At 45.4% G+C, this 13405-nt stretch overlaps 1 protein-coding gene and 1 pseudogene across 1 annotated transcript; both read left to right on the top strand.

The window, feature by feature from the left end:
• The first annotated feature begins 5047 nt into the window (after positions 1-5047).
• On the top strand, positions 5048-5577 carry LOC123120253 (uncharacterized). The gene is made up of 2 exons (XM_044540228.1): positions 5048-5221; positions 5299-5577. Exons 1-2 carry the CDS (start codon positions 5108-5110, stop codon positions 5575-5577), a joined length of 393 nt encoding a protein of 130 aa, XP_044396163.1. The 5' UTR covers positions 5048-5107.
• Positions 5578-9897: 4320 nt separating this feature from the next.
• On the top strand, positions 9898-10588 carry LOC123120252 (uncharacterized; annotated as a pseudogene).
• Positions 10589-13405: the final 2817 nt, after the last annotated feature.

The raw sequence follows: 13405 nt of genomic DNA, 5'->3' as shown, positions 1-13405 counted from the left end.
CTCCTGCTCTCAAATACACGACGTCTTAGAATATGAGTTGGCAAATTGATCTACAATACATATATTTGCAGTTTAGTTCAGTTTGTATGATCCATGTTTGTACTGTATTTGTAAGACTTGGTCTATTTCTAAATTAGACATCCTTTTTGCATGCTACCGGCAAAACATCGACAACGGAAGGAAGGCATTCCCAGGCATTTTATAATCTCGATAATCTAACTTCGATTTGATGTGACCACCTTGTAATAGCCCTCCTCGCTCTCATAACCTTCCACATGCATGAACCCTGCAATCCGAATTAATGGCAAACAAACCAACGGATTAACGTGTTCTCCAAGCCACATATGGATTTACCGCATACTAAGATATATACAACCATTGATGTTGTTGATATCCAAAGATCAGGTTACAATAATGCATACAAGCTCAATCGATCGTTGCAAGAAGGACATGGCTAGTTGATCATGTAAAGTACTCAACAAGTTTTCTAACGATCAATCATGTAAACTACTCGTGGTGTTTTCTTATGAGATACACAAGATGGCACTAACCAATTACTAGATGGCACTATGCTTACATAAGGTGTTTACGAAAAAAATATTTAAGTGTAGCAAAGCTCAATTATTCGGGTCCCATGCAGTCTTTTATCCGAGGACCCATGTTTTGGAGTAAACTCCAACTATAAAAATTCAATAATCCTACATCTATGCAAGGCTACGAAAACTCTTACGTAAGTTTTTTCTAAATAACTATTGCTCCCCTCCTCTCCTAAATTTCAAGGGGGTGGGCCCCTTCCTCCCCTAATCTCCAATTCTAATCCTCCAATTGGTTGGTTACGTTAAACCCGTAAGCATATTTTTGTAGATGTAGCATTACTGATAAAATTAGAAGACGAGGAAGGATAGACGGTGTTTAGCCAATCAGTTACATGCACCAAATAGTAAAGCACTCCAAATCAGTTTCATGCAACAATTAAGATGTTGCGGCTCTCCCACGCGAACAAGGACAGACTAGTCCAAAATTCCCTCCTTTTTGCGTCGTAATACGTGTCCCTTGGTATGCGGGTTTAGGCCCATGCCAGGACTAAAAACGTACCGAAGGAGTACTTCAAATTTTATCAAATACATTATAAAACATATTTAAAATTATGAATTATCCAATTAGCAAAATTGAATTATCCTACGTCATTATATAATAGTAATACCATATCCTATATAGTGTCATATCAATCATACCTAGATACATATCTGACTATCTGCCGCATGCTATGCCACAACATTTGCAATCTGTCTTAGTCGGAATTTATCGTAACAACTTTTGGCTTTACTAATGTAATACTATGTGCACATATAGGGCCCACCGTGTATTTCAAGAATTACGATCACCATTGATAAAATTAATAATTAAGAAATGTATGCTAAAAAAATCATATCATTAGAAACTTCGTTCAAATACAAACTCGATGATATAATTTTTGTGACACATAAATCATATGTTATTATTTTAAGTGATGGTCAAGGTAAATCTCAAAATATGTATTAGAGCCTATACGTCTGCATGGAGCGATTACTCCACAACCATACAGGCATACACAATACACAACCTGATGACTTAACCACGAAAGGGGAAAACGTTCTCGCAATAGAATCTATAATCCACCGTCCATCATTGCGTTGAGAACTTGAGATATGTGCTAGCCAACTAACTTTATTACTTGATGAAAGTTTCTCTTTTGCGTTTCTCGTGCATGAAACAACATATGAACTTTAAAATTTGCAGGTTGTCAAAATTTTAGAACTGCAATGTGGCAAAAAAAACTTTAATTTTTTTGTCTAGTATAAATATATAAAAAGGATTTTGAAAAAAAGTAATGCTGCCTTAAGTATAAATGGTGCACCAAAAAATCTGTGAATTAATTGTATGTGTGAAATCTTGTATAACACATGAATAATTTTTAGTCTTATTCTGAAATTAATTGTATATAGATTAGTAACACAAATAGATTATGTTCAAAATATTATATAAAAATTGTGTTCATGCATCTCTAGAAAATATGACTAGTTTATTTCAGCTAAAAACACAGAGAAAAGATTATTGGGAAAAGGTGAAATACAAAAAGAAAATATCCAAACGAGAAAAAGAAAAAAAAACTGCGCTGCTTGGGCTGGCCCAGCAGAAGCGCGTGTGAGTCACCCGAGCGCAGCGGGCGATATATAGTATCGCCCATCACAAGGCGTTAAATAACAACAAGCAAAAAAGAAAAGGAAAAAGACAATAACCTGGTCCGATTTAGGCAGAAGTTCTAAATCCGAGTCATGCTCTTACGGACAGTTCTCATCACGCTGTGACCCGTAACTAACTACGTACGTGCAAGCTAGACTAGCGCGCGCGGATAGAAAACCCAGCTGGAACAAACTAGGCCAACCATGGAACCGGAGAGCACCGTACTGGACTACTGGTTCGGAGTCCGCGAGCGACAAGAATTCGCCGGCGACCGCGGCAGCAGCAGGCCGAGCCTGCTCATCGTTGACCGCTCCGGTGTCTACTCCACGGCGAAGCGCCGCTACATCCGCAAGACGCGCCACCACAGCTACCGCTCGCTGGCCGCAGATCTCGCTCCGCTCGTCAAGGCCTACCGCTCCCTGCGCAAGCTCGGGCTAAACGACTGGCCGGAGCACGACCAACGAGCTAGGAGAGAGATCGCACAGTGGAAGCACGTGCTCATGGACGCCTACTGGGACGCCGCGCTGGACGAGCGCAGGGCGAGCGCCACAGAGCGGTACCTGAGGGCGCGATACAAGCACGGGATGGTCTACCCTTTTCTGGCGTTCGGGGTCGCCGTCATGGCCTGCTCCAGTCTGGAGCAGCGGATAATGGTCGGGAGTTTTTGCCTCGGCATGCCGCTTCTGTGGTTGCTAGTGTTGGTCTTCTGCTTGTGTGCATGGTGTCTCGTAGCAACCACAGAGGGACTGGTGACCGATAGGTGGACCCTCTCCCGCTCGCAAATACACGACGTCTTAGAATTTGAATTGGCAAATTGATCTAGAGTACATATATTAGCAGTTTATTTCAGTTTGTATTATCGATGTGCTTACCCTATATTTGTAAGACTTGATGAAAATATTTCTGAATTACACATTCTTTTGCATGTTACCGGCAAGACATTGATAACGAATGGGGGCATTGCCCAAACATTCCATAATCTAGAAAATCTAACTTTGATATGATGGGACCACCTTGTAACAGCCCTCCTTGCTCTCATAACCTTCCACATGCTTGGACCCTGCAATCCGAATTAATGCCAAAGAAACCAACGGATTAATGTGTTCCCCAATCCAATTCTGGATTTACCACATACTGAGATCTATACAACCATTGATGTTGATCTTGTCTAAAGATCAGGTCACAATAATGCATGCGAGCTCGATCGATCCTTGCAAGAATGATAGGGCTAGTTAGTCATGTAAAGTACTCAACAAGCTTTTTGATGATCGATCATGTAAACTACTCGTGGAGTTCTCTTACGATACACTCAATATTTACTATGTGATGTGGGTATGGCACATACATAGTGGAGGGACACTATAGTAGATGCCTTCACTCCACCATTAGGTCACAAAAACACTACTAGTTTTGATCTAAACATCAATTTTGCATACAAAATAAAAAAAAGGATTCAAGGAAGATGAGAGCTTGTGGCCGTTTACCTGATGTGCGCATGTTGGTACTGGGGCCATCCCGACCAATCTCATCTATTGGTCCATATGAATCCGTTATGGGTAAAAAAATCCACAATATGAAAATTTCATGAATAAACTAAAAACAAAGGATTCAAGGAAGGAAAAGGGATTAGTTTTTTTTGTATTAGTTGTGTAGTTAGAAGTTATATTATATCATGAAAATCTAGTTTGATTTAAGAAAGGAACTCCAACAAGTAGTAGTTATTTGTTTTTATTTATAGTTAGTAAAGAATTATTAGTGTTTTGTAAAAAAGAAAAAAAAAAGTTCAATAATCAATAATCTTCATGAATTGAAAGATTTCTTTTGTTGGTTTATTTTGCTTCCGGACGAATTCCTAATTATTTAAATTGTGTAATCTCCACGGACAACGAAGAGGCCACGTCGTTGGACGATCGCAAACATTGTGGTTTTCTTCTAACTTGGACGGTTTTATATGGTAGATCGGGATTCTATCTACTGATTTTCTTCCCGGGTTTTCTCTTTGTTCCTTTAATTTTTTTCGAATTCATGAACTTTTTGATAAATTTAATTAATATTTTAAATTTGTCAACATTTTTGAGTTTGCAAATCTTTTGAAATTTAAGAACATTTCTGGAATTATTGAAATTCATGAGTATATTATAAGCTCGCAAACAGTTTTAAAATATGTGAATATTTTAGAAATGCAGACATTTTCTTGCAATAAATATATTTTTAAAATCAAAATCCGGTAGTCAGTATTCTAAAACAGGGAGTTGCCGAGTTTTCTTCGACTGGTATTCTTCGGACAGAACATTAGTTGTTTACTCCAGCGGGAGTTATGGGCTGGCTCAGCAGAGAGTTGTAGCTAGCTTCAGGTCTACGCAAGCAATTAGTAGTCGCTAATCAAACGGCAAAATTCGACTAAAAAATCAAATGGCAAAGAACGCATGCAAGGCTGCACCCCATGGGAGGCCCACGCTCCAGCCACCGTGAAGCTCCCGGTGGCCTGAGCGCTGGCCTAGCCAGCGACGCATAAACTACGAGAAGATACTCAGTGGAACATGTTTTCACTTGAAGCAAACATAAAACTTCGAATACTAGCCAAGTGCGAAACCACCTTCGTTCGTGCTAGCCATTAGTTTTGACCCCCGGATTGTTAGTTGAAACCCTCCCTTTCTAATCGCGCGTTCGTCGAACAAGTGGAGGGTGTTCAAAAAAGAAAATCGAACAACTGGAGCATAACTTAGTTAATCAAGAGCCCAGTGGATCGCGGCAGGGCACGTAGCGTGAGCTATATAAGCGAGCAGGGCACGGCAGGGCAGGGCACAACACCGAGCAACAAGCAACCGAGCCCAGTGGATCGGAAGAAGCATTCATTAGCTTCCTCTCCCGCAGCGCGGCGGCTATGGCGGCTTCTCCTCGTCTCCCCGTCCGAGCGGTGAACCTCGGCGGGTGGCTGGTGACAGAGGGCTGGATGTGGCCGTCCCTCTTCGAGGGCATACCCAACAACGATCTCCTGGTAACTAACGCGGCCGCCATGGCTCTCTGTTTTTAGTTTCTTGATTGACGGATGAGCACGCGGACGTACGTACGCAGGATGGCGCGCAGCTGCAGTTCAAGTCGGTAAAGCAGAACGCCTACGTGGCCGCGGAGAATGGCGGCGGCGCGGGGCTGGTGGCGAATCGGCCCCGGGCGTCCGGCTGGGAGACCTTCAAGCTGTGGCGGATCAACAAGGTGACATTCAATTTCAAAGTGTTCGGCAACCAGTTCGTGGGCGTCAAGAGCGACGGCTCGCTGGTCGCAACGGCGGCGTCGCCGGGCCGGTCGGAGACGTTCCGATTGGTCCGCAGCCCCGGCGACCAGTTCAGGAGATGAAGAGGGGTATGTGGTCCCTTTGCAGCCAGATACTACTCCTGAAACCGATCCTCAAAATGCTGAGGAGATGAAGGATAAAACAAAAAGAACCTAGAAGAGGAAGGTTTATCCTACATCGGCAGTTCGTAGGAGTGCGAGAGTTAAACAAAAGAAAAAATTTCATGATGATATATGAAAGGAATATTCTGGAATAGAAGAAGTCTAGCGGACTTACCTAAAAGAAGGTTCCTTAGTGAGACATTTGTAGAATACAGATTGGATTTTATAGCCTTATTGGAGACGGGTAGAGACAACTTCACGCCGCAGTTTCTCAATACCATTTCAGGGGGGTTTAATTTTGATTGGCACTGTCTACCTCCAAGGGGCGATCCGGAGGGATCCTACTTGGAGTGAAGTGCGAAACCTTAGAAGTGCTCAATGTTGTCCACGGTGATTTTGCTGTCAAATTTCGTGTAAGATCAAAAATTGATGGCTTCAAATGGGCTTTGGTAGCTGTCTATGGTGTGGCGCAGCCAGAGCTTAAACCTGACTTCCTCGCAAATTTGGTGAGAATTTGCGGGGATGAAAGGTTGCCCATTCTGGTGGGAGGTGATTTTAATATCATTAGAAGACAAGAGGAAAAAAATAATGATAACTTCGATGGAAGATGGTCATTCATGTTTAATATGATAATTGAAAGTCTCGATTTGAGGGAGATCGACCTCACTAGTAGACAATTCACGTGGACTAATACCTTGCCTATTCCTACTTACGAGAAACTGGATAGGGTTCTCGCTAGTGTGGAACGGGAACAGAAGTTTCCACTGGTAACTGTGCAGGCTTTACAGAGGGGCATTTCAGACCATACACCACTCCTAGTTGATTCAGGGGAAGCAACTCATGTGGGAAATAGAAATACTTTCTCTTTCGAGCTAGGATGGGTTGAGAAAGAGGGTTTCATGGAGCTCATTGCGACTGAATGGGCCAGGGACTCTGGCGGGTCCTCTAATATGGAGAGATGGCAAAACAAAATTAGACATTTGCGCCAGTTTCTGAGAGGCTAGGCCAAAAATCAAAGTGGTATTTATAAAATTGAAACGGAGAGATTGACACAAATTATTAATGAACTCGATGTGAAAGCGGAATCCACTCTTCTTAATATTTCTGAGCAAGATATCAAGAATGAGGCAGAGAAGAAGTTACAGGCCCTTATGAGAGAGGAAGAGATGAAATTGGCGCTTAGAGCAAAGATTTCTAAAATCGTACAAGGTGATGATAATACACAATTCTTCCACGTGATAGCTAATGGGAAACATAGAAAGAAAAAGATAATCCAGTTAGAACAAGATGCGGGTACAACTGTAGGTCATGAGAACCTAAAATTGTACATCTCCGAGTATTATAAGAAACTTTTCGGAGCGCCCGAAGAAAGTTTCGTATCTCTCGACGAGAGTGCGATCGGGGACATACCTCAACTCAACTCAAATGAGAATGAGGTGTTGGCTGCCCCTTTTTCTGAGAAAGAGGTGTTTGAGGCAGTATTGCAAATGAAGCATAATAAGGCGCCAGGGCCGGATGGGTTCCCGGCGAAGTTTTATCAAAAATGCCGGCACATCATCAAGCGAGATCTTATGCCTATGTTTCATGATTTATTCGATGGTCACTTGGATCTGTTTCACCTTAATTTTGGAACAATAACGTTGTTGCCTAAGAAGGTGGAAGCTGTTCGCATTGAGCAGTTCAGGCCGATCTGTCTTCTCAATGTTATCTTTAAGATTTTTAGAAAGGTTGGCACGAATAGGCTGACTCGGATAGCTCATTCGGTTGTACAACCAACTCAAACTGCCTTCATGCCAGGAAGACAAATCCTAGAAGGGGTTGTAGTCCTACATGAAACGTTGCACGAAATCCATACAAAGAAACTAGATGGTGTTATATTCAAAGCGGACTTCGAAAAAGCGTATGATAAGGTCAAATAGCCCTTCCTCCAACAAGCCTTACGTATGAAGGGATTCAATGAATCATGGAGATCTCAGGTGGATTCCTTCATACAGAAAGGCAGTGTCGGAATAAAAGTCAATGATGATACAGGTCATTATTTCTAGACATGTAAGGGGTTACGACAGGGGGACTCCATGTCTCCTGTGCTGTTTAACATTGTAGCGGATATATTGGCAGTACTTATTGGTCGGGCTAAAGAGAGTGGCCAAGTAGGGTGACTCGTCCTACATCTTGTAGACGGGGGCGTATCCGTTCTACAATATGCGGATGATACTATTATATTCATGGAACACGATCTCGCAAAAGCTAGGAATATGAAGCTTGTTTTATGCCTTTTTGAGCAACTGTCTGGGCTCAAAATCAACTTTAATAAGAGTGAATTGTTCTGCTTTGGGAGAGCTAAAGAAGAACAAGATGATTATAAAAACCTATTCGGTTGTGAAATGGGATCTCTACCATTTAGTTATCTAGGGATCCCAATTCATCATCGTCGGCTAACGGACCAGGAATGGAAATGTATTGAAAAGAGATTTGAATAAAAAGCTAAGCTGCTGGAAGGGCGAGCTAATGTCTTATGGAGGTCGGCTGGTTTTAATAAATTCGGTTTTGACAAGACTGCCGATGTTCCTCTTATCTTTGTTCGAAGTACCGGTAGGGGTACGCAAAAGACTCGACTTCTATAGATCCCGTTTCCTTTTGGCAAAGTGATGAGGCCAAGAAGGAATACAGACTGGCTAGATGGAATATATTGTGTAGACCAAAAGACCAGGGTGGGCTAGGGATCAGAAATTTAGAGGTTAAGAATAGATGTTTGCTTAGCAAATGGTTATACAGACTATCTACCGAGACCGAGGGCATGTGGATACAAATTTTACGGAATAAATACCTACACTCTAAGACCTTGGCCCAAGTTAGTGCAAGGCAAACGGACTCGCCCTTTTGGAAGGGATTAATGAGGACAAACATATCTTTTTTTCAACGGGTAAAGTTCTCCGTTGGTAATGGTACCACTACTAGATTCTGGGAGGATACCTGGCTAGGGAGACGCCCTTGGCTCTATAATACCCTTCCTTATATAATATTGTGCAACGTAAGGAGGATTATGTCGCCACAGTATTAAGCTCGGTACCACTTAATATCCAGTTTAGGAGATCCCTCGTAGGGGAACACTGGAATGCTTGGCTTCACCTGGTCCGTAGGTTGATGGATGTTCAACTTTCCGACCAGGCAGATACAATCAGTTGGAAGTTAACCTCGAATGGAATTTTCTCTGTGAAATCCATGTATTTGGACTTAATTGATTCCGGTCCATTGTCGAGTCTTTACACATATGGAAGATTAAAGTTCCGTTTCGCAACAAAATCTTTATGTGGTTCGTGCACAAGGAAGTTATTTTGACCAAAGATAATTTGCTAAAAAGAAATTGGATGGTAACTGCAGATGTTGTTTTTGTGACCAAAATGAATCGATTAAACACCTCTTTCTCCGATGTCCGCTTGCAAAATTGTTGTGGCGATCAATACATATAGCTTTTAACATTCATCCCCCAACGAGCATAAACACGTTATTTGGGACATGATTTAATGGAGTGGACAAACATATAGCTAAACGTATTCTGATAGGGATATGTGCACTCTTATGGGCTATATGGAACACGAGAAATGATATGATATTTAATGGGACAAACTTCACTAACTCTTTGCAGGTCAGGGCTACGGCTTGGATCCGTATGTGGTCGTTAATCACTCATTCAGATTTCAGGGAGTCTTTGGATATTGGGTGCAACCGCTGGGAGACGGTAACACGGGCTATCTTCAGCCGATTTGGATGGCGACTTAATAATAGGCTAGGTGTGCAGGCACCGTAGTCTATTCTTTATTGCCGGATGTGGAGCGTTTTCGCCGAGTGTGGCACATTACAGACTTATTTTTTCTCTCTTTGCTCGGACTATGAGCAGCATTGGATCTTAAGACCTTCTTGTGTTTTTTAATAATATGGTCGTATGCATCGATCGGTCGAGAGGCCGGAGGTAATCCTGCTTTTCAAAAAATATTAGTTTTGACCCCCGGATTGTTAGTTGAAACCCTCCCGTTCTAATCGCGCGTTCGTCGAACAAGTGGAGGGTGCTCAAAAAATAAATTCGAATAAGTGGATCATATCTTAGTTAATCGAGAGCCCAGTGGATCGCGGCAGGGCACGTAGCGTGAGCTATATAAGCGAGCAGAGCACTGCAGGGAGGGCACAACACCGAGCAATTGCGTTGCAACTTGCAAGCAATCGAGCCTAGTGGAGCGGAAGGAGCATTCATTAATTAGCTTCCTCTCCCGCAGCGCGGCGGCTATGGCGGCTTCTCCTCGTCTCCCCGTCCGAGCGGTGAACCTCGGCGGGTGGCTGGTGGTTGAGGGATGGATGTGGCCGTCCCTCTTCGGGGGCATACCCAACAACGATCTCCTGGTAACTAACGTCGTAGCTTTGCATATGCATGCGGCGGCCGCCGCCATGGCTCTCTTTTTCAGTTTATTGATTGAAGGATGAACACGCGGATGTACGCACGCAGGATGGCACGCAGCTGCAGTTCAAGTCGGTAAAGCAGAACGCCTACGTGGCCGCGGAGAATGGCGGTGGCGCGGGGCTGGTGGCGAACCTGCCCTAGGCGTCTGGCTAGGAGACCTTCAAGCTGTGGCCGGTCAACGAGACGGCGTTCAATTTGAAGGTGTTCGGCAACTAGTTCATGGGCGTCGAGAGTGACGGCTCGCTCGTTGCGACGGCGGCGGTGCTGAGGCGGCCGGAGACGTTCTGGTTGGTGCGCAGCCCCAACGACAAGTACAGGATGTGGATCATGGCGCCCAACGGGCTCTTCTTGCAGGTAAAGATAATAAGGGCGTGTTTGGTTGTCTGCATATGGCCCAGCCTGTCCGTGCGGGAAAGATTGAGACTGTTTGGTAGCCTGCGTTCACTGTGCGTCCCGCATCGCACGGAACTTAAAGCACTTCCAAGCCAGGCCCAGGGAAAACGCCCGAATCGGCAGTAGCTCGCGAGCCTGGCTCGGGCGAGGCAGGGGAGGGCGAGGCGCTTCTCCCCTCGTGTGAGCAGGGAGATGGCGCGAGCTCGCCCGTTTCGCCGGAAAATCGGAGGGAGGATTTCGGCTCACATCCCGCCGAGTCCACCCCTATTTAGCCCCTCCCTCACCGTCCCAACTCCCGCCACCATTCTCCCTCCGTTTGAGCTTTCCCGCCAACGCGCATCGGCACTGACGAGCAGGTAAGCGGCGCATCTTCATTTGCCGGCGGTCCACGGCGTTGGCGCTCCTTCACTGGCCGGCGTTGATCTTCCACGATCGTCCCCCCTCATCCTCGAGCTGCAGCCATGGCCTCGGTGAGTTCAATCCCCCTTACTCTCTGTTCCTTGTAGCTAGATCTGAGCTGCAGCTAGGGTTTGATGTAGATTCATGGTTGGTTAGTGGTATGATCTATGAGCTCATATGGTTGATTGCTTTGCTGCGGTTGCAATTTGTGGTAGGGCTAGATGTTCAAGCATGTGGTAGGCTAGATTAGTAGTAGAGTTTGAAGTTGAACCTTGTGCTTGTGTTGATTCGTGCTTAGATCTGTGATTTGTAGCTATTGGTGGTCCATTTGTAGCATGTTGTTTGTTGTAGATATATGTTCCTGCTCATAGATTGTCCGGTATGCTTAGTATGATAGCGATGAAGCATGTGCTTGCTATGATAGTGATGAACCATGTACATGTATGCTCCTGCTTTCATGGATTGTCCGGTATGTTGTGTGCTATGCTTACTGTCAATGCGTGCTACGGTTGTAGGACATGACCACGCAGACGCAAGATCTTAGTCAGGCCCTTGTCCTGTCCGACAACCAGTTTGCTCCATCGTTTGTCGAGGACTCGCAGCATATGTCCGAGATGGCACCTGATTCAGAGGTGTTCGCGTCTGATTCCCTCTATGTGCCAGTAGTGCTCGTTGAGCCAACTCCTGCTGCTGCTGCTGCTGCTGCCGCTGCACTCAAGGTAGCAGCAGCAAAGGCAAAGAAGGATGGTAGGTCGAACAACATGAAGTGGCAGCCGTTCATGTCCACGTTCGTGCTGAACAAGATGTGTGAGCTCATCTCTAGTGGAGTTAGGACTGACAATGGCTTCAAGGAGGTGCACTTGAACACCGTTGCGAAGCAGGTGTTTGAGTTCTGTGGGCAGGAGGTGTCTGCCACCTAGGTGTACAACCACCTAAGGAAGTGGAGAGGTCGATGGATCCAAGTGTCCAAGCTGAGAGACCTTAGCGGCGCCTCATGGGATGAGAACACTTGCTCCATAGTTCTGGAGGCAGAGCACTACGCCGGCCATGTCGCGGTTAGCTCACAACCCTCTTCCTTTTCATAATGTTCACCATTGCTACTCGTAGTCGCAACTAACAACACTTGTGTTTCATTCTTAGGACCACCCAAGGGACGCTGAGTTCCTCAACACACCCATACAGAACTACAGCCAGATGCAACACATCTTCTCCTTCGGGCTGGCAACTGGGAAGCATGCCATGGGCTCGGGGGAGCCTCTTGGTTCTCCCATGCCAGACTTCCCTAGGACCCCGGACGTCGAGGTCCTTGATGGCCCTGACAAGCCCTTCGTAAAGCCCTTCGTAAAGCCCTTCGTAAAGCCCTTCGACAAGCCATTTGACCCCGTCCATGATAGGAAGAGGAAGAGAGGAGTCCTGATGGAGGAGGAGATCAATGTCTTTTGCAGCATGACTGAGGCGGTGAAGGAGGTGGCAACATCCATCAGGGAGTGCAAGCCCCTCGACGTCCACCCTGACCTGTATGGCGCTGTCATGACCCAGGGTGGCTTCAGCGACGAGGCTCTCATGGCAGCGCTCAGCCACCTGCTTGACAACAAGGCCCAGGGTGTTGGGTTTGTTGCCATGGCCGACGCTCACAGGGTGCTGTGGCTCAGGAGCTGGCTGGGCAAGCACTACTACTAGAGTAGTGCTGCCTGTGAGCGTGCATGATCCCCGATGGCGGTGGCGACGACGACGACGATGACGATGACGACGCACATTTTGTGTAGCTAGGGCTCAAAAACTATTTGACGGTCTGTATATTTTGGTGAGGTGGTATTACTAACCCCTCACGCTGATGGTGAACTTCCGGTGGTAGGACGACACCCTCTTTTGGATGTGGTGGTAGGTTAACACCAAGGTAGTGCTAGGTAGAACTTGCTATGCCATATGATCATGCATGCTTTACTTCTTCTCTTCTGCTCCATTGTTGTTTGTGTGCTACTTTGCTTGCTACTTGTGTGATCCATTGATTTGCTGCTTCAACTCTTGCTCTTGTGCATTGCTAGGGCAAGTGGTACGCCGTGTTCATCGGTAAGGTTCCAGGGGTTTATAGTTCATGGGAAGAAGCCAATGCACAAGTGGCATCGTATAGCAACAGCAGCCATAGAGGGTTCAAGACTAGGCAGGCAGCAGAACAAGCTTGCTCCGACTGGGTGCGAAAGCACGGAGGCAGCAGTGTTGACGGTGGCAAGGTTGGAGGTGTGAAGGTGGATCATCAGTTTGGGCTGAGGCTGAAGAACTTCATCATTTTTGCCCAGTTCATCGCCATTGCTGTGTTGTGGCGTTGGTTTGCTAGGTGTGGGTAAGCTCATCAACTAGGGTACAAGGTAAGCACAACATGTATGCCGTATGCAACCAAACGCCATGTTCATGTGCCGCTTGGGCCAATGCATGTAACCAAACAAAGTGCACTTGCGTATTACCTAATGCAGGAACACTAGATGCAGGCAACCAAACAAGTTACAGATGGCGTATTAGAACCTATTTTTGCTCAACCAGGCTGGG

The sequence above is a fragment of the Triticum aestivum genome, chromosome 5D, assembly GCF_018294505.1.
Source record: "Triticum aestivum cultivar Chinese Spring chromosome 5D, IWGSC CS RefSeq v2.1, whole genome shotgun sequence".
Taxonomy (NCBI): Eukaryota; Viridiplantae; Streptophyta; class Magnoliopsida; order Poales; family Poaceae; genus Triticum; species Triticum aestivum.
Note: the sequence above shows the minus strand (reverse complement) of the source record. Positions and strands in the feature narration are given on the sequence as shown.

What these genes read in the sequence shown, in the direction of transcription:
- LOC123120253 (XM_044540228.1), top strand. Translation starts at nt 5,108, where the DNA reads ATGGCGGCTTCTCCTCGTCTCCCCGTCCGAGCGGTGAACCTCGGCGGG. An exon ending in TACCCAACAACGATCTCCTG is followed by an intron (nt 5,222 to 5,298) that starts GTAACTAACGCG and finishes GTACGTACGCAG; the next exon opens with GATGGCGCGCAGCTGCAGTT.